Raw genomic sequence first — 18,838 nt, forward strand, 5'->3', positions numbered from 1 at the left:
CTGGTAGTCCCTCAGAGTCACTTGCGCAGATGGCCCGCAGCATGCTGCTTTACCTAACTAGTGTCAGCCGAATAGTCAACGTCTGGCATAGGGATGAGTTTTGGCTCTCCACTCTCTTGGACCCTCGCTACCGATTAAAAATGGGTGACTTTTTTCCAGCTGCTGAGAGGGAGGAACAACTGGCGTACTATAGAGAAATGCGCTGTCTATGTGCGCTATTGTCCATCCTCTGTAAGGTCTGACCGGGGGATTCCTGGCAGTGATCGCTCACGTACTACTGCCACAGCTGCTGTGGGGAGATGGGGGGGTAGAAGCAGCAGCTTCATCAGCAGCAGCTTAAGTCTGGAGTCCTTCATGAACATCTTCATTCACCTGCCTAGTAAGGAGGGTAGCCGCCATAGTAGCAGCAGCAGGACATGGAGCAGACAGAGAAGCCATGTAGCTGCCACCTCCACACTCTGTCATTGTGCCACTCTATGGCTCACCATGTTGCTTCCAGCTCTACTCTGCCATTGTGCCACTCTTTGGCCTTCCATGTTGCTGCCGCCTCCACACACTGTGATTGTGCCACTCTGTGGCCTCCCATGTTGCTGCCAGCTAAAGAATTGTCATGACTCATGCTGCTGCTGCGACCTTTGCAGTTCTTTTTTGGCAAAGACATGATATTTTCAGGAAAATTGTAATGAAGCATGCATGTGGCATGCAAATTCAAATTTATTTGAAAATTTCAACTTCAAATTCTTTACAAACTTTGAATTCGTTTCAAACTTCAAATTCATTTCAAACTTTGTCATCGTGCCACTCTCTGACCTCATGCTGCTGCCGCCACCTCCGCACTCTGTCATTGTGCTACTCTGTGGCCTACCAGGTTGCTGCCACCTCCACACTCTGTCATTGTGCTACTCTGTGGCCTCCTGCTGCTGCTTCCACCTACCCACCATGTTTCCGCCACCTCCATAATTTGTCATAGGTGGGGGCCAAGAGCTGAGCAGTCTGCAGCACAGACAAGTCATATGTTTTTTGAAATTCATCCAAACCAAAGCCCAACCCCTGGGACTACACAGAGGATTTTGTCAGGGTGCAAGGTAACAACCATGCATTCCTCAAGAATACTCTTTGTACTTCAGGTTAGTGGAAACATTTGGGTAATTTGTTGCATTTACCCTGTTTTCTTTATTTTGACAATTTTTAAATATTTTTTTTAAACCTAAGAGCGATTTTCTCTCTGGAAAATGTAAATACCAAAACCTATTTTTTGAGAGACCAGCTCAGGTTTCAAGTACCTTAAAAAGTCCTGTATAGTAGAGAACACACATAATTACCGCTTTTTTAGAAGCCAATGAAAATATTCACAACATCTTTTACAGGAATACAAGATTTTGGGGATAATTGGGCATGGATTAGCTACTGGCATTGGCTTCTTGCCAGGACCATCTTTACTCCAAATAAGGCTACATTCACACTACGGTATTGGGGATGCAAAGGCCGCACAGAGCCGCATGTCTGGCACCGTACCACTCCGTGCACGGGGAAAAGATAGGACACGGCCTATCTATCCCCGTAGTACGACCTGTGCGCAATGCATTTCTATGGAGAGGGGAGGAGTCACCCCCTCCTCCCCTCCAAGGTGCCGAACTTAGCCGTGCAGGCATATGTTCATGAAAATGCAGCCTAGGGATGATTTCTTAAGGATAACAGTTACCAAGTCTTTCAAGGATAAATAACAGATAAATGCCCTTATGAGTTATTTGTTGCCACCATTGTTTCCTGTCATGCTTCCCTTTTAAATTGAATTATATAATATTAATGACCAAGCTCTACCAACAAAAGGAAAAAATGCAGTGTGAAAGTTTTAGAGATCTTTATTTTCATATAAATCTGCAATTTTAGTATTCTATATCATGATCAAATGCATTTTAATCTATCTAGGTTCAGACTGCAATTCTAATACCTTTAAATATCATTTTTGGCATCTTCTTTATTTCAGAGGACAGGTGGACTGTTTGGGCAGGAAGACTTATTTCACACTGAACCAGTCAGCCCCATGCACACAACCGTCACCAGCCAGCGACCCCTACGCTTTTCTGAAGCTGGTAGTGAGCACCCAGATTCTCCTGTATTCCTGCCAGATCCTGTATTCTTCCCACCACCACGGCTAAACCGCAACACAAATAATAGTAAAATACCAAGGCAAGAATAATTTCTTATTTTTACTTGTACCTTACACCATACCCATCTTACATAGTTATTTTATGCTGAACACATATGTTTACACTAAGTCTTATTTTACAGTGAACATGAACACAACTTAATTCCTCTAAACACTATTAAAGCACAGGTGAAAGAAAGCAGTGGGATTCCATAAGTATCAGAAAAGAGGTAAGGTTTTGATCTAATCTAAATTATTAATCTAAATTATTGACCTTTGAATTTTCATATGGTGATGTAAAACTTTGTGCAGTTGCGTGGTAAAAGTCTTATTTGTGTGCATTAAAAATTCCTGCCTCTATGCACTTTATCAACATGATCCTGCTACCAAAAATGTTATATGTATTCAGTTTATTTATCTTTTTTCCAAAGATTGTATAGCTATGTGGCCCCTTTATTTGGGGGGATAAAAGTGCTAGGGTAGCCACATTTGTGCTTTTGTTCCTGGGAGATGGAGTTGGGCTTCCTAATTTCACACTGTCTCATTTTCCCTGGATATTCTGACATTTTTTTCCCGGAGCACCTTCTATTTGGGGGTGATGAGAGAACTAGAGGGTAATCTTCCCTGTTGTGCCAACTTCTCTTGTTATGCACAACAGTACACTGCAATGATTACAACATTGGCTTTGACAGATCCCCCCCCCCCCTAATAATCCATCCCTCCCTGAACTCTCCCCATTGCCTAGTGGGACTGTCGGTCAACTGTTTGACCTTTGATCTATCTTAATCCTTCCACCTACCTCCAGCTCCATTGTGCCATGCGTTTTTGGGAGAAGAGCCGATAGACAACTCTTTTCCCATTCTTCCACTTCTTTAAGAGGTCCCTAGTAAAACCCTTATCTCTCGCCTGTACTAAAAATTACTATCTGCTCATGTTAAGTGAACACCTGTCCAGGCTGGTAGAATGAGTAAGGCTCACTGACAAATCTGAACCTGAAATGGTTTTGGTCTGGAAAATAGAATGTCAAAAATGTACATACTCCACTGAGCATAACTAACCACTGCCAGAATCAGTAAGATCGACCCTGGCTTCCCGGATGCTAATATGCTCTAAGCCATGGGTATTTTCCTTCATTTACTACGAAGGTCAAAAGGTCAGAGGGTTGTGGACTGCTCACAGAGTTCACCGGGAAAATTCCCAGGCTGCAGCTCTCAAACAGCTGATGGGGCTAATCCCTCCCTCCATACTGTGCTGAGCTGTACTTGCTTCCTGTATACAGGCTGCCAGCACTGCCCTCCCTTATGCATCCATATGATAATCTAATCTTATTGTAGTGATGTACAGCATCCATATAAGACTTCAGTCCCAACGCTGGCCTCCTCGCAGCTCCTTCATCCTGCACATAACACAGAGCTACTACAGCCAGTATTGAGTGGAGGCTGCTGCTGTACTTTTTAGTGAGTGAATGCTGCTGCTGGTCAATTTAGTGCTCCTGCTGAAGTTTCCAAGTTTGACTAGTCAAGCTTCCCAAAATCATTATATAGCATATAGATACATAAATATCTATTTCAGCAAGAATTACTCTTAACTAGATCATTTTGAAGAGTAAAATCTGCTCCCATCCCCTTCTTTCACTCATCAAAATATATGTGCCAAACTCCACTGTGGGAGATCACCATGGCATAAACCCAGTAGTGCAGTGGATGAGGATGCTGTTGAAGACCGCGGCAATCCTTCATCCCTAATAGCTCTCTGGGATGCAGTTGGTCACCGGCCCACCCCAGCGGTCAATTCTCAATACGCGCACATGAACATCTTGTAACAGTATCGGTGCCTTGAAATTAGTACAATAACTATATGTCCCTCAACAAACTTCAACAAAAAAGTCTCCCCCCCATCCATGAGTCATAAAGCCTATAGTTTTCTATCTACTGAAAGGATTTACTATAAAGGTCTTCCATTTTTGAAAAAAGGTATTTTCCCCACTTTCTTTATGTCGCGCACTATCCTTTCTCGATTGAAGAGATGTTTCAACTGCTCTATGAACTCTGAGATTGTGGGAGATAGGAGTTGCAGCCATTGAGAAAGGATATATCTTTTGGCCACGTGTAGCACTACATGTGGGAGCCTCCGTTGTTGTGGAACTCTGTCCTCTGTTTCCTTTCTTTTTTGTTCTATATCTTCCTCGAACTCGTCATTATGTTTGCCAATGTCATGAAACAAGCATTCCTGAGGATGCCCTATAATATTTGTGTGCCATTGCCTATTTAGATAGCCAACCACCTCCCCCCAAAAAGCTTTGAGTATGCAAACACGTCCAAATCCCATGCCACAAATCTGGGAGAGCTTCCCCGCACTTAAAGCTGACTGTTATCCATAGATTGCCTGGTGCTTTAATTTAAAGTAAGTTTTTCATTAATAATAACATTCTTGTAGGATAGCCATTGACTGATCAGAAAGCTGCTTCTTTTCCTCCAATCTATTAAATAAACCAGATTTTGCCCTTCCCCACAGCTGTTGTTGCATAATGTTATATAGGAAGTATATCATTTAATGACCCGGGGTAATATTGAGTAGATCTTCAAAAGCCTGAGCAGAGAGTTCTTATCTTATATCTAACAACCTTTCTATGCAAAAGGATAGCGCTTGGTACAGCTCAAATTGCAGTCTCAATGTCAAATTATATTTTTTGTTTATTTCAGAAGCTTTAAACCACTCATGTGACTCTCCATTCACTGGTTCCCTGTCCCCCCCTATTCCAAAGGTATTCTCCTATGACCCTACCAGGGCGACTATGGATGGTCCGTCAACAGCAAATGCTTGGATAACAATAACGGTAGCCCATAAATTTTCCTAAAAAGTTTCCACATGATTATAATATTCCTTAACAGGATGGCGTATTTCACCTCTTTTGGCATTCTAGATCATCTAGTGTGCACCAAAGCTCTCAAATCCCATGGAGCAGCTAGATCTATTTCTAAGTCTCAGTTAGACTGATTCAATGGCGCCTCTTCACACACTAATATATGCCTAAACAGGCTGACTAAATTATCCTCTCACGTTTGGAAAATTTAAACCCCCTTCTAGAGTTGCACTGATACCAGAATTTTGAATCAGATACATTTTTATTTGATTTTTGGAACATGCAGACAAAGATGGTCATGCTTTACTACTCGGACAATGGAACATGTTACATGTGAAAAGGTGTACAGGTGTTATACAGTGTATTCTACAACATCGATCAGTTGCAATAAAACCATACAACAAATATTTTGCAGTATTGGGTTTATGTTTTCAAGCAGATTGCAATGACCAAGAACAAAGAACAGTCCCCCCCCCCCTTCCCTCTCCAGAGTCAGCTCCGGAGGGCAGGGCATATATGCCCTAAGGTATTCTATTCTAGTTCTCCACTTACTGATAGATTTTCTCAAATTTGGTTATAGAATTTATCTATATATTATAGATGGAGCCGTGGCTTGATCCAATGAGCAGCAATTAGCTTTCTGACCTGATATAGGGACCGTTGAATCCCTATAATGTTGGAGGTCAACACATTATTTATATCTAGGATACCTAACAAACAAGTGAGGGGTGTTGTTGGTATAGTAACTAAGAATATTCTACCCAGAAATTCCTACACTTCCTTCCACAGCCTTTCTAGTTCCCCACATATCCACATCATGTGCAGAATTCCTGCCTCTTCAATCCCGCACCTAGGATAGGAGTCCCCACGGATCCCTATTTTAAATAATAGTTGTGGTGACCTGTAAGCCCTATGTAGATGAGAAGGTGTGACATCCTGTAGGACTCGGTGACAGAGTCAGTACCAAATCCAAACAATCAGACCACTGCTCATCTAGAATAGGTCTGATGTCTCTTTCCCACTTAGGCTACATGCACACTGCTGCTGCCCGCCGCACCGTAGCAAGGCGGGCACACGGCAGTGCGCGGGGAGAGGAGGTGAGCACTGCTCACCCCTGCCCCTCTCCATAGGCATGCATGGCGCACGTGTGCTGCACCGTACCGCTCCTGTAGGGCGCCTTAGCCTGAGATTTAACTGGCAACAGTGCTTTATTCAATAGTACTATTGAAGGATATCAGTCTTTGTATTGGACAGCAGTGCCCTATTCAGAGCACAACAGGGCCCTAACGTAATCGGTGTTAATCTATTCTGGGTATCGTAGGCATGCCAAAGCTACAAATACTGGAAGAACTAGGAACAGGGGAGCTGATGTGTGGGAGCTGAGATCATCAAATGTTTTACATACACCCTCGGTGCATATGTCCCCAATGGTGAGGATCCCATTTTTCCTCCCAATTCAAGAAACCCTCCAGCCGGACGGAAAAATCTCTGGGAGTGCCGGGATTCTCCACAAAGGGCTGTATGGAGTTTAGCGGTACCCAGAATATCCTTCACCTTGTTCCATACTTTGCCCATAAGTATTAATGTAGGTTTCTACTATATAGTCCCCCTCCAAACTTGGCTTCCAGAGCATGTGCAGGAGTAGGTAACCCCGTCCATGCTTTAATCAGATTACCTGCTGCGTTGACCTCCTTTCTCTTACCCCAGCCCACAAATTGCTGGACTTGGGAGGCTAGAAAATGTAGCTAAGGATTAGGAATCGCCAGGCCCCCCTCCATTTTGCTTCTCTGGAGTGTATCGAGACTGATATGTGCCTGCTGGCCTTTCCAAATCAGTTTGTGGAAATAAGACTATCCTACCCATACCAGGGATTTATGCAGGATAAACAGGAGCTGCGGCATCAGAACCATTTAAGTCAAATTCCCTCTTCCTACTGGGCACATGGGGAGTTTGCACCATGTCTCAATTCTGGTTGAAGTGCGAGAGAGTAAGGGTTCTATATGATCTTTTATGTAATCCTTCGGCTGACTAGTTACTACCACTCCCAGATATTTAATCTTGGATGCCAAGATTTGGGGAGCTCCCGGAATTGGATCCAAGGGAAGTAAAACTGACTTGTCCCAATTAATATTGAATCCTGAGTCCCGCCCGAAAGTTCTAATAATGTTCATGGCACCAGCTAGAGACCCATCCGTATCTCCCCGTTATTTTAGAAGACTGTCAGCATACAGAGAGACCCCTTCCTCCCTTTCACCTCCCCTAAAGCCCTGCAAGTCTGGTGTAGACCTAAGTCTGGCCACTCCATTAAATTTTAATCTCGCCTTCGGAGTGGTGTAGACCAGCTTAACCAACTCAATATAATGGGGTCCGAAATCTTGTTTCCGCAGCACTGCCCATAAAAATTCCCAGTCAAAAGCTTTGGCAGCGTTGAGTGAGAGAACCGCCCTGCCAGTTCTGCCACCCCCCTCAACCTGTATATTTAAGTATAATCTTCTAATATTAATTGACGTGGATCTTACTGACATAAACCCAGATTGGTCTGCGTGATTGATGGAGGTAATGACGCCAAGTAGGCGGTTTGCTTTGGACAGTATTTTAATGTACACCGATAGCATTGAGATCGGACGATATGAGTCCAGGTTCCGTGGGTCCCTGCCGGTTTTGGAACCAGGGCCACTATCTCTTCTCACATCGAAGGTGGAAGGATGTGACTTTGATTCCTTAAGTACTTGCAACAGCCTGGGTAGCAGAGTTTCCTGATGTGTGTGTGTGTGTATATATGTGTGTATATATATATATATATATATATATATATATATATATATATATATATATATATATATATATATATATATATATATATACATATACACAGGCGGTCCCCTGCTTAAGAACACTCGACTTACATACGACCCCTAGTTACAAACGGACCACTGGATATTGGTAATTTATTGTACTTTAGTCCTAGGCCACAATAAACAGCTATAACAGTTATCAAAAGAGTATGTAATGAAGCTTTATTGATAATCCTGGTTCTTATGACAACCCAACATTTTTAAAATCCAATTGTCACAGAGACCAAATAAGTTCTGGCTGGGATTACAATGATAAAATATACAGTTCCGACTTACATACAAATTCAACTTCCTCCAAACCTCCAGACCCTATCTTGTATGTAACCCGGGGACTGCCTGTATATATATATATCTCAGAAAATTGCAACAGCAAAAACCCTTGGTGCTTTTTCACTTGCATCCTGTTAATTTTGTTTTTCAACACATTCTGGTTCTCTCACTGTTTTGCATCTGACGACCATGTATCATACATCTTCTGCACCTCCTTTTTAGTACTCTCATTTCTTAATCTACGATATAGATAAGTGATCTTGGGACATATAGTATCTCCGAAAATCAAATTGTCAAATAAGTTATTTGTTACTTCTTTACTAACGTCCCTCAGCTTTACCATTATTACATCCCGTATCTGTGCATATTGAACAAATTGTGCATTACCTAGTTCGTATTTCTCACTTATTTGTTGAAGTACGCCATGCTGTCTCTACAAATAACCGAACCTTTTATTTTTTTGGGGACCACTGAGAAGGGGGCATGTAATAGTGTTGTCAGGTTTGCTGGTGACAAAATGCCAGTTCTGTTGGATAGTCTGAATAAGCACTCGAACCGTGTGCCCAGTCAAATATATGTCTAGCTAAACATGCTAAACTATTTAGTCTTATATTAGGATAGCCCAAATCCCCCTCATCCTTACTTGCCATCAATTTTGTGCACTTTATGCGCAGTCTCTTCTGTTGCCACAGAAATTTCACAAAAGCCTAATTTAACCTACGTATGTCTGCATGCTTTAAAAGTACCGGGAGCGTCTATAAGGGACATAACAATTTAGATACACTCAAGTGGTTGCATCCTAACAAGGAAAGGGGAGATCGTGCCACTTCTGTAGTTCGGTGACAATTTTTGTAAACAGGGGAGGATAATTGAGTCTGTAGATGGACTCCTGTGTTCAACTAATTTTTACGCCTAAATGTGATGTGATGGAGTGTCTCGCTATTGGTATATTTTGTAGTCAGGTTGTCGATTCAGCTATTGGGGGGCCTTTACCTAAGAACAGTACAGCACATTTTTCGGTATTTAGTCTAAACACTGAAAATAAGACAGAATCTTGTAGAACCTTTCCCAGTTCTCCCCCTACTTTGCCCATAAATAATAAGGCATCAGTGAATAGACCAGAATAAAGGGATCTTTCCCCTATTTTTATACCTTTGTATACTTCTCCTGATTACTGCAGGCGAGACAGAGGTTCCAGTGCCAGATCAAAAAGTAGTGGCGAGAGTGGACTTTTTTGTCTCGTCCCTTTTTGTAACCTAAAAGATTGTGAGAGAAATCCTGGTGTGTTAATTCTGGGCTCTGGGTTTGCGTAAATTGCCCTGATATATGTTGTGAAGGCTCCCTGTGAGCCCATTGCATCCAGTAACTGCTCTAACTACCCCAACGCAGTTTGTCAAAAGCTTTCTCCATGTCAAAGGTGACCAGAGCAGGACTGCCTACCTCTCCTTGTATTCCTTCCGTCACCCCCAGGGCTAAAAGAAGTCTCCCAACGTTGGTTCCTGCCACTCTATGTTTGACAAATCCAACCTGATTATTCCGAATTAGAGAGGGAAGTATGGCCGCTAGGCGATTTGCCATTATTTTGGAGAATATCTTATTGTCTTGATTTATCAAGGATATGGGTCTATATGATCCCGGATCTTCTGGGTCCCTCCCTCCCTTTGGTATTAATATTATATGGGCTTTATTGGTCCCATCAGGGAGTGTCTGACCTTGCAATATACCATTAACCCCTTACGTCACATGCCAGGTGCGGGTGCATGGAGAGGGCTCACGGGCTGAGCCCTCTCCATAGTCGGTAAGTCTTTGCTGCAGTGTTTTCCCGCTGATCGCCGCCGGCCAAGGTTCTGACGCTCCCTGTGACGCTCCCTGTGACGTCATCTGTGGCGATCCGTCGTCATGGTAGCCTCGGGTCTTACGAAGGAGTAAAATCCCCATATACTGCCATACAGTAGTATGGCAGTATATGATAGGATCCTACAGACAACCTAGGGTTAATGTACCCTAGGGAGTCTGAAAAATAGAAAAAATTTAAATAAAAAAAGTTTTAAAAAAATATATAATAAAAAAACCTAAAAACTCAAATCAACCCCTTTCCCTAGAACTGATATAAATAAAGAGTAAAAATCATAAACACATTAGGTATCACCGCGTCTGAAAATGCCAGATCTATCAAAATATGGTAACGGTTTTTCACTGCGTTTAACCCCGTTACAGAAAATCGCGCCCAAAGTCGAAAATGGCACTTTTTTTGCCATTTAAAAAAAATTTTAAATTCTATAAAGAGTGATCAAAAGGTCACACAGTCCTACACATGAGAACATTGTAAACGTCATCAAAATCTTGAAAAATGAAAATGCAAAAGCGAGAAAGGGCTGCGGCGTTAAGGGGTTAAAAAGGTTGGACAGTAATGGGGCTAGTTGTTGTGTCATTACTCTATAGAATTCTCCCAGATACCCGTCAGGATCGGGCGTTTTCCCCTCGCGGCAGACTTCGTATTATTTGTTGAATCTCTTCAGCTGTTACCGGGGCATTTAGGCTCTCCAGCTGTTCCTCCTAGATCCTTGGTAGACTCACCTTGGTAATAAAGAGAGTCCCCTGTGAGGGGTCATAGGGAGCATCCTCATATAATTTTTCGAAATATGAGCCTTATAGAACATAAATCTCATTAGGGTTTATGGATAGGGTGCCGTCCTGTCGTTTTATACTACATGTATGTCTTTTTGGTATTTTCCCCTTAGCTAAGTTGGCTAATAATTTTTTGGATTTATTACCGAATCTAAGCAATTACACTTCTTGTTGGGAGTGTATGAACTGCTTTTCTCTCTGCCCACAATTCACTTTCTTTTTTGGCCTGCAACCACCTCTCCAGGTATGGGGTCAGTCATGTAGGTCTGGTGGCATTGATGTAATGTCTCACTAGTCTTTTTATACTGGAGTCTAGCTTGTATTTTAATTATGCTGCTGTTTTTGCTGCTTCCCAGAAGAGATAATTATCTGTGATATGTTCCCCATTGGTCTCCAGATATTCTGTCCACCATCCCCCTCATTAATTCTACGAAGTTAACCCCTTCCCGACATTTGACGTAATAGTACTGCATTGCGGGAGGTGCGTTCCCGCAAAATGCAGTACTATTACATCAAGCTTCTGGCGCCGGCTCCTGAACGGAGCCGGCGCCAGAAGCTGCGGGTGTCGGCTATATATTATAGCTGACACCCGCCTCTAACACCAGCGGTCGGAGATTTCTCCGATCGCGGGTGTTAACCCCTAACACGCCGTGGTCGCGCTGACCGCGGCGTGTTAGAGGCATTTAAAGTTCATTTAAGCTGAATCGGACCCCCCCGCGGCGCTTACCGGGGGGATCCGCTGCTCCGATCGCAGCCCCGGGACTGCCAGAGCCCCGGGCTGCGAGATCTTCCTCCGGAAGCCGGGTCCCTGCCTTCTGACAGGACCCGGCTGTAAGACACTGGGCATGCGCAGCATGCTCAGTGTCTTACATTACACAGTGCAATACATCTGTATTGTATTGCACTCTGTAACCTGTAAAAAAGCTTGAACAAGTGATCAGAAGATCACTTGTTCAAGCTTAGATGGCAGTAATTGTAAAAAAAAAGTAAAAATAAAGGTTTTTTACAATAAAAATAAATAATAAAAGAAAGTAAGTCCCCCCAAACACCACATTTCCCATTACACAAGTAATAAAGTATAAAAAACACAAAATCACAAAAAAACCCACTTATTTGGTATCGCTGTGTCCGTAACAATCTGTACAATAAATCCTAATCACAATTGGACCCGCTCGGTGAACGTGGTAAAAAAATAAACCCAAAAACTTGCCAAAAACTGAAACTTTTTATCAAATTGCTTTACAAAAAATGTTCTAAAAAGTGTTCCGAAAAAGTTACAAGCACCAAAATGATACCAATAAAAAGAGCAACTTGTCACGGAAAAAATAAGCTTACAACCAGCTCGGTAAACCAAAAAATTCTAGTTTTCCTTCAATAAAATTGGACAAATATAAATAAAACTATATAAATGAGGTATCACCGTAATCGTAGTGATCCGTAGAATAAAGATAATATATTATTGTTATGCTACAGTGAACACCCCCCCCCCCAAAAAAAAAAATGCTAAAAATCCAAAACAAGAATTGATGATTTTATTTTCCTCCACATGTAAAAAGTTAATAAAATTGCTTCAATAAGCTAAAAACCCACTAAAATAAAGGGTTTTTTTTACAGTGCATCTCGTCTCGCAAAAAATAAGCCCTTATTTGTCTAAATTGCTTAAAAAATAAATAAAGATTGTATAGCCTATTCCCAACGAGCGTTGTTATAGAACGGTGCGGCGGGTAGTGACTTTCCAACACCGGTCAGACACAGTGATCAGGGCAAGATGGCGGCTATTCCTGACAGCCATCCATCCTGCCCCATGGACCAGAAGGGTTACGTCGCCCCCACACCCCCCAGTTTATGATTTCTGCTATTGGCTCATCAATTCAGACGAGCCAATAGCAGCGAATTTACTTATGACGTCATTAATACCGGTCACCATGTCTGTAGACACGGTGATCTGGGCAGGGTGGCGGCTGTTCCTGACAGCCACCAATTTTGCCTTGCGGTCCAGAGGGGTTTTGTTGCCCCCCTCTGTCCATGTTTGCTGCTATTGGCTGGTCGATTTGGTCCAGCCAAAAGCAGCAATATTCGTCGTTGGGCATCGCTAGGGTGAATAAGAGCAACACTTGGCGATAATTTCCCTACTAAAGCGAAGATATGGTACAAAAGTTCTGGCCATGTACATTGTACAGATTACGCTGTACAACTCTTACGAGCTGTTCCAATGTGCATGTCCTGCCGTATCATTTCTCCGTTTTCAAGAGGAAGATATTAGGAAACTAATATTGGGACAAGAAGGACCGGGGCCCCAGTACCTCTGGTTTAGATGTTCCTGTGTTTTGCCAGGACAGCATTTTCCTGGTGAATTCTGCTGCTTCTAAAGGTAGGACTCAATAAAGAGTCTGTTCCAAAAGAGGAGTTAGGATGGACACTACATACTACTAAGATACCTGCGACAACTCCAGAGTCAGAGTGACAAAAGTTTAGTTGGTCTCTTGATATATTGTACCTCCTTGTACGCAACACATTCACAATTCACGCCCAACCTGTTGTGAATTAATTTCGATAAAATGAATAAATGTAACAACTATTATGTCCCGTTGCTCCCTATACCCCCCTCATAAGGGGCACTGACCTTTCCAGAAATAATTGCAATTTCCATCTTGGACTCCATTGCACATCGTATTTGGAAACCTGTATGTTCCAAATGCTCATTTCACCACATGTATTACACTACACCACATATTACACCATGCTATATTCCCCAAGGGGAATGGTACCATTACGGCTCTCCAAATGTATCCTGACACATGTGAAGGATTTCTTGCAAATTTGGCCTCTAAAAGACAAACATCCCTCTTTTCCTCTACTGTGCGCCCATAAAGTATTTTATATGCACATGTGGGGTACTTCTACACTCGGGAGAAATAGTTTTACACCTTTTTTGGGGTTATTTAATATATTATCCCTTGTGGCTTACATAAATTAGGGGTAAAGTGACATTTATAGGAAAATTTTCACCTTTTTAATGATTATGGCCTAATTGGATCATTCACCTGTAGGGGCAAATACATATATTGCACATTGCAAAATTCTCTAAGGGGTGTGCATTCAAAGATTAGGGACACTTTTCGGATTCTTCTCTGTTTTATACCACTAGGGTTCTCCAAATGCATGTCAAACATTTCTGTCAAATTTGGCTTCTATAAGGCAAACATTCCCCTTTCCTTTTACTGTGCGCCCATACAACATTTTATATACACATGTGGGGTACTTCTACACTTGAGAGAAATAGGTTTACACATTTTGGGGGTTATTACATTTTTTTTATCCCTTGTGGCTATATAAAATTAGGAGTCAAATGACCTTTATAAGAAAATGTTCACCTTTTTCCTATTTAAGTCCTAATTAAATCAAACACCTTTACGGACAAATACACATATTACACCTTGCTAAATTCTCTAAGGGGTGTGCTTTCCAAAATGGTGATACTTGTTGGGGTTCCGCTTTGTTTTGGTACCGCTACGGCTCTCTAAATGCATCCTGACACATGTAAAGGATGTCTGTCAAATTTGGCTTCTAAAAGGCCAACTCCCCTCTTTCCCTTCTGAGCTTCACTGCGTACCCATACAACATTTTATTTGCATGTGTGGGGCAATTTTATACTCGGGAGAAATGCTAGTATACATTTCCTGGGGTTGTTTCATCTTTAATGCCTTATGGGATACAAAAATTAGCCGTAAAAGTGACTTTTTTGGGAAAATGTTCATCTTTTTCCTTTTAGGGACCTAATTGAAGCAAACACTTGTAGGGGAAAATACACATATTACACCTTGCTAAATTCTCCAAAGGGTACACTTTCCAAAATGGTGACACTTGTTGGGATTCCCCTCTGTTTTGGTACCACTAGGGCTCTCTAAATGCATCCTGACACATGTAAAGGATGATTGTCAAATCTGGCTTCTAAAAGGCCAAAGCCCCTCTTTCCCTTCTTAGCCCTACTGTGTACCCATACAACACTTTATATGCAAAAGTGGTGCAGTTCTGTGCTTAAGAAAAATAGTTTTACACATTTATGGGGTTGTTTCATCTTTTACCCCTTGTGGCTTACAAACATTTGGGGTAAAAGTCACTTTTTTGAGAAAATTTTTCTCCTTTTTTCCCTTTTGGGGCCTAATTGAATCAAACACCTGTTGGGGAAAATACACAAATTACACATAGCTAAACTCTCCAAGGGGTGTACTTTCCAAAATGGTGTCTCTTGTTGGGGCTTTCCTCTGTTTTGGTACCATTATGGCTCTCCAAATGCATCCTGACACATGAAAACTTTTTCAGTCATATTTGCCCTTCAAAAACGAGACAACGCTCTTTCCATTCCAAGTGCCCCCCTGTGCCTGTACAGCAGGGTACAGTAACCAAATGGGTATTGGCATACTCAAGAGGAATTGCCCTCAACATTGTAAAATGCATTTTCCTTTTTAACCCATTGTGAAGGTGCAAATTTTAGTGTTCAATGAATCTATAGTAAGATAAAATTACATTTCTCTAATTTCACTTTCATTTATCTTTCACCCTTATGAAACGCTCATAGGGTTAACAAAATTCCCAAAGGTTGTTTTGAATATTTTGAGGGGTGTAGTTTCTAAAATGGTTTCATTTGTGGGGGTTTTCTGTCATGTGGGCCTTATAAAGTCACTTCTAACTAAATTGACCCTCCAAAAGTAGGTTTTGATGATTTTCGTGAAAATCTGAAAAATTTCACCTAAAGTTATAAGCCTCCGAACATCCTAAATAAAGGACACCAACAGAATTTATTAGACCCGATATATGTGGACAATTAAGTCGGCCACACTCGGGTCCCAATACAAAACACTAATAATTTGACCAAAAAGTGATGTAACACTCACAATGAGTAAATGTAAAAATTACCATCTTTATTAGTAACATACAAATAATCAAGACACACAGTAGATGAACTACAATGGGTTAAAAGCCATGTGTGGTACAATGAATAATTCTTTCTATGTATATGGGTAGGTAATAAGTTTGTCATATAGCATAGCCCCAAGTATACATGCATAAGACAATAGGGTTTAAGTAAATGCACAGATTAATCCTGTAGGAAAAAATGACAAAAGGAAAATGGAAAACAAATACCATACCAAATCAGATCACACATTGGAAGTTGCGTGCCGCCGTCTTTTTGATGCCGCCGTCACCTTTGCCGGCGGCGATCAGTGGTAAAACACCCGCGATCGCTGGCGGCACCAATCGCGGGTGTTACCGGTAAGCCTTTGCTGCAATATACAGCAAAGACTTACCGGCTATGGAGAGGGCTCGGCCCACGAGCCCTCTCCTTGTACCGGGACCCGACATGTGACGTAGTACTACGTCACATGTCGGTAAGCGGTTAAGGATCTGGAAGAGGTTGTAGGCCCCACAAAGGTCCAGCTTGTAAAAAACCTTGGAGCCGCACAGATGGTCAAAAAGCTCAGTTATCAACGGCAGGGGGTAGCATGATCTTGTTCAGCCCGTGACAATCAATACAAGGATGAAGGGAGCCATCCTTTTTGTCATGAAAAAGAAATCTGCGCCAGTCGGAGAGGAGGATTTGCATATGAAGCCTCTGAAAGTTCTCTTTAACATACTCGGACATGGAGGGCAATCATTGGGATGATGTGGTGGCAAAGTCTCTGCCTGCTTTTTAGGAAATAAACATCAGCAAAGTCCCGGTATAGCATGCAGGTAGACCCTCCAAGGACTTGGGAGACACAGAGGAAGTCAGGACAGGTAGAGGTGTCACCATGCAGCGTGACTGGCATTCTGGTACCCAAAGCAGGATACCCCCCCCCATCTTCCAGTTAAGGACCAGAGCATGGAGTTGCAGCCATGGAACACCCAGGAGGATGGATTAAGTTGGACGTGGACACACGTAGCAGGATAGTCTCTCCTTGTTAAGAGCTTCCACTTGAAGACAGATGCCCTAGGTTGTGGGGATGCGCGCGTGGCCTAGCCAGGACGGGAGCAGGAGCGTGGAGAGGTGAGTGCGGGCCTGGGGAGCCACAGAGAGGGCAATGGGTGTGCCTGCGATCCGAGACATGGATTGCAGGGACACCCGTGACATTAGCTTTGTATAAGTCACAACATGGCCTTTAAACAGTGAAGCTACAGAAAAGATAACATAAACAATAGCAAGGACAAAATAATTTTTAAACTGTTCACACAAAATGAAGTTAAAATCATGACATGGCTGGACAGTGGTCAGCATGACCCCTGGCTAAGACAAGATGGTATCCGTTTAGACCAAAATGGCATCTGTAGAGAAACAGTCAGGACCAAAGCTACTGCTTTGGCGGCAAGCAAGTTCGAGGATTTACCCGGTTTGGGGAAGATTATGATAGTCGCTTGTATCATTTCCTGAGGGCTGTTGCCTGTGTTTGTTATGTAATTAAATAGTGAGGTATGGTATTAATATACGGGAGTATTTTTTGTAATATTCTTTAACAAGTCCCTCAGGTCCAATAGATTTGTCTAATCTATTTCTGGATAATGTTTTTGCACAGTTTACCTAAGTCCATTTGGTCGAGTAGGAAGGATGCTAGAATTAAGAAATTCTTGTATTGCTGACTGAGAGTAATGGTTTGTCAGGATTGGAACCGGGGTCACAACGGGAATACACCAAACAATCACAGTGCATGAGGAACAAGCTTTTTCCTACCTTATAAAAGGAAACAATGACCAGACCCAATCAGTGGAGACAACACTGAAGCACGGACAGCCTGCCTTGGAGATAAGGGAGCATAGGGAGGTACACGGGTGTGCCTGCGACACAGGACATGGGTTGCATGAGCAACCATGACAGAAAGAAGAACTAGTCTAGAACTACTATTTTTTTTTATGTCCACAACCATTTAGTCAATTTTAGCCTGTGTTTTCCTGCTGGTTGTTATCGCAGGTTATTTTTTAAACTTTCATTTTATTGAATAATGGAGATTTAACAGGAATACACAATAGCACAGTAGTAATAATAAAGATATGCAAAGTGTTCATTACTTGCTCTTAAGGGTCCCAAAAGAAGTTGCATCAACAGAAATTTACATAAACTAAGATAATCATTTATTATTCCCACAGTGGGGAAATTCCCAACGTAACAGCAGCAGAGAGAATACAGTACAAACAATGACCAAACATTCCACCATGTTCTCACGGATTTTGGTCACTCGGTACAACAAGTTTTCATTCATGGCAAAATGAGGAAATCTTGTCTGCCCCTAGCTCCTGAGGAACCCCATTAATTACCACTACCTCAGGGTATGTGCTCAAGGGGCTGTCCTTTCTCTCTGGGAGTCTCTGCTGTACCTCCTTATCCCAAAGATCCCAAAACAAAGGACAGTCCCGACCTCTCCCGCCCCTGTCTCTCTTTAAGGTGACCTGGGCCACTGGGTAGACCTTGGTATACAAATGACCCCCAAAGTCTTCCCAGGGAACAACTCATGAGATATACAGGCTGTCACGAGTGTTAACAGACTCCCTGAGTCCAGGAGTCCAATGATGGGGGTACCATTCACCCTGATTATACAAAGTGGTAGTCCTTTCTCCATATTCAACACAGAACTGCATGCAAGATGCACAAACATAGAGTTCCGCCTCCCAACCAAACAGTCCATGGATTGCGCACTGAGAGGGCATATGACCCAGAGCACGGCATCTCCAGCAGATGATTTCTCTCAAGGTGGGTCTAGATGTTGCCTAAAGTACATTCTTGGCCTTGGAACGTCCTTCATGATGGGACTTGGCTCCCATCCTCTGGCCTCCAGAGTTACTACGGGCACACCAGTAAGGAGAGATCAAGGGTGCTGGGTCCGCCTGATATCTCTCCACCAGACCCACTAAGTCAGGGGTCCGCAAACTTTTTACATAGGGGGCCGTTCACTGTCCCTCTCAGACCATCGGAGGGCCGGACTAAAGTTTAAAAATAAATAGCGGTACATGTGACCGCATCCGTAATACACTGGGCCCCCCTCAATTAATTATTTAATATACTGCACCCCCTCGTGAACTATTTTATATATTGGCCCAATCAAT

At 42.5% G+C, this 18,838-nt stretch overlaps 1 protein-coding gene across 2 annotated transcripts in view; it reads left to right on the forward strand.

The window, feature by feature from the left end:
* Window positions 1-18,838, forward strand: part of CACNA1S (calcium voltage-gated channel subunit alpha1 S) — an 817,957-nt gene that overhangs the window by 790,502 nt on the left and 8,617 nt on the right. For both annotated transcript variants that reach the window (XM_072137243.1, XM_072137244.1), the window contains 2 exons: window positions 1,988-2,190; window positions 2,293-2,379. In XM_072137243.1, coding sequence (XP_071993344.1) covers window positions 1,988-2,190; window positions 2,293-2,365 — 276 coding nt within the window. In that variant the 3' untranslated portion in view covers window positions 2,366-2,379. The remainder of the gene's footprint in view (window positions 1-1,987; window positions 2,191-2,292; window positions 2,380-18,838) is intronic.

Source organism: Engystomops pustulosus, chromosome 2, assembly GCF_040894005.1.
Source record: "Engystomops pustulosus chromosome 2, aEngPut4.maternal, whole genome shotgun sequence".
NCBI classification, from domain to species: Eukaryota; Metazoa; Chordata; class Amphibia; order Anura; family Leptodactylidae; genus Engystomops; species Engystomops pustulosus.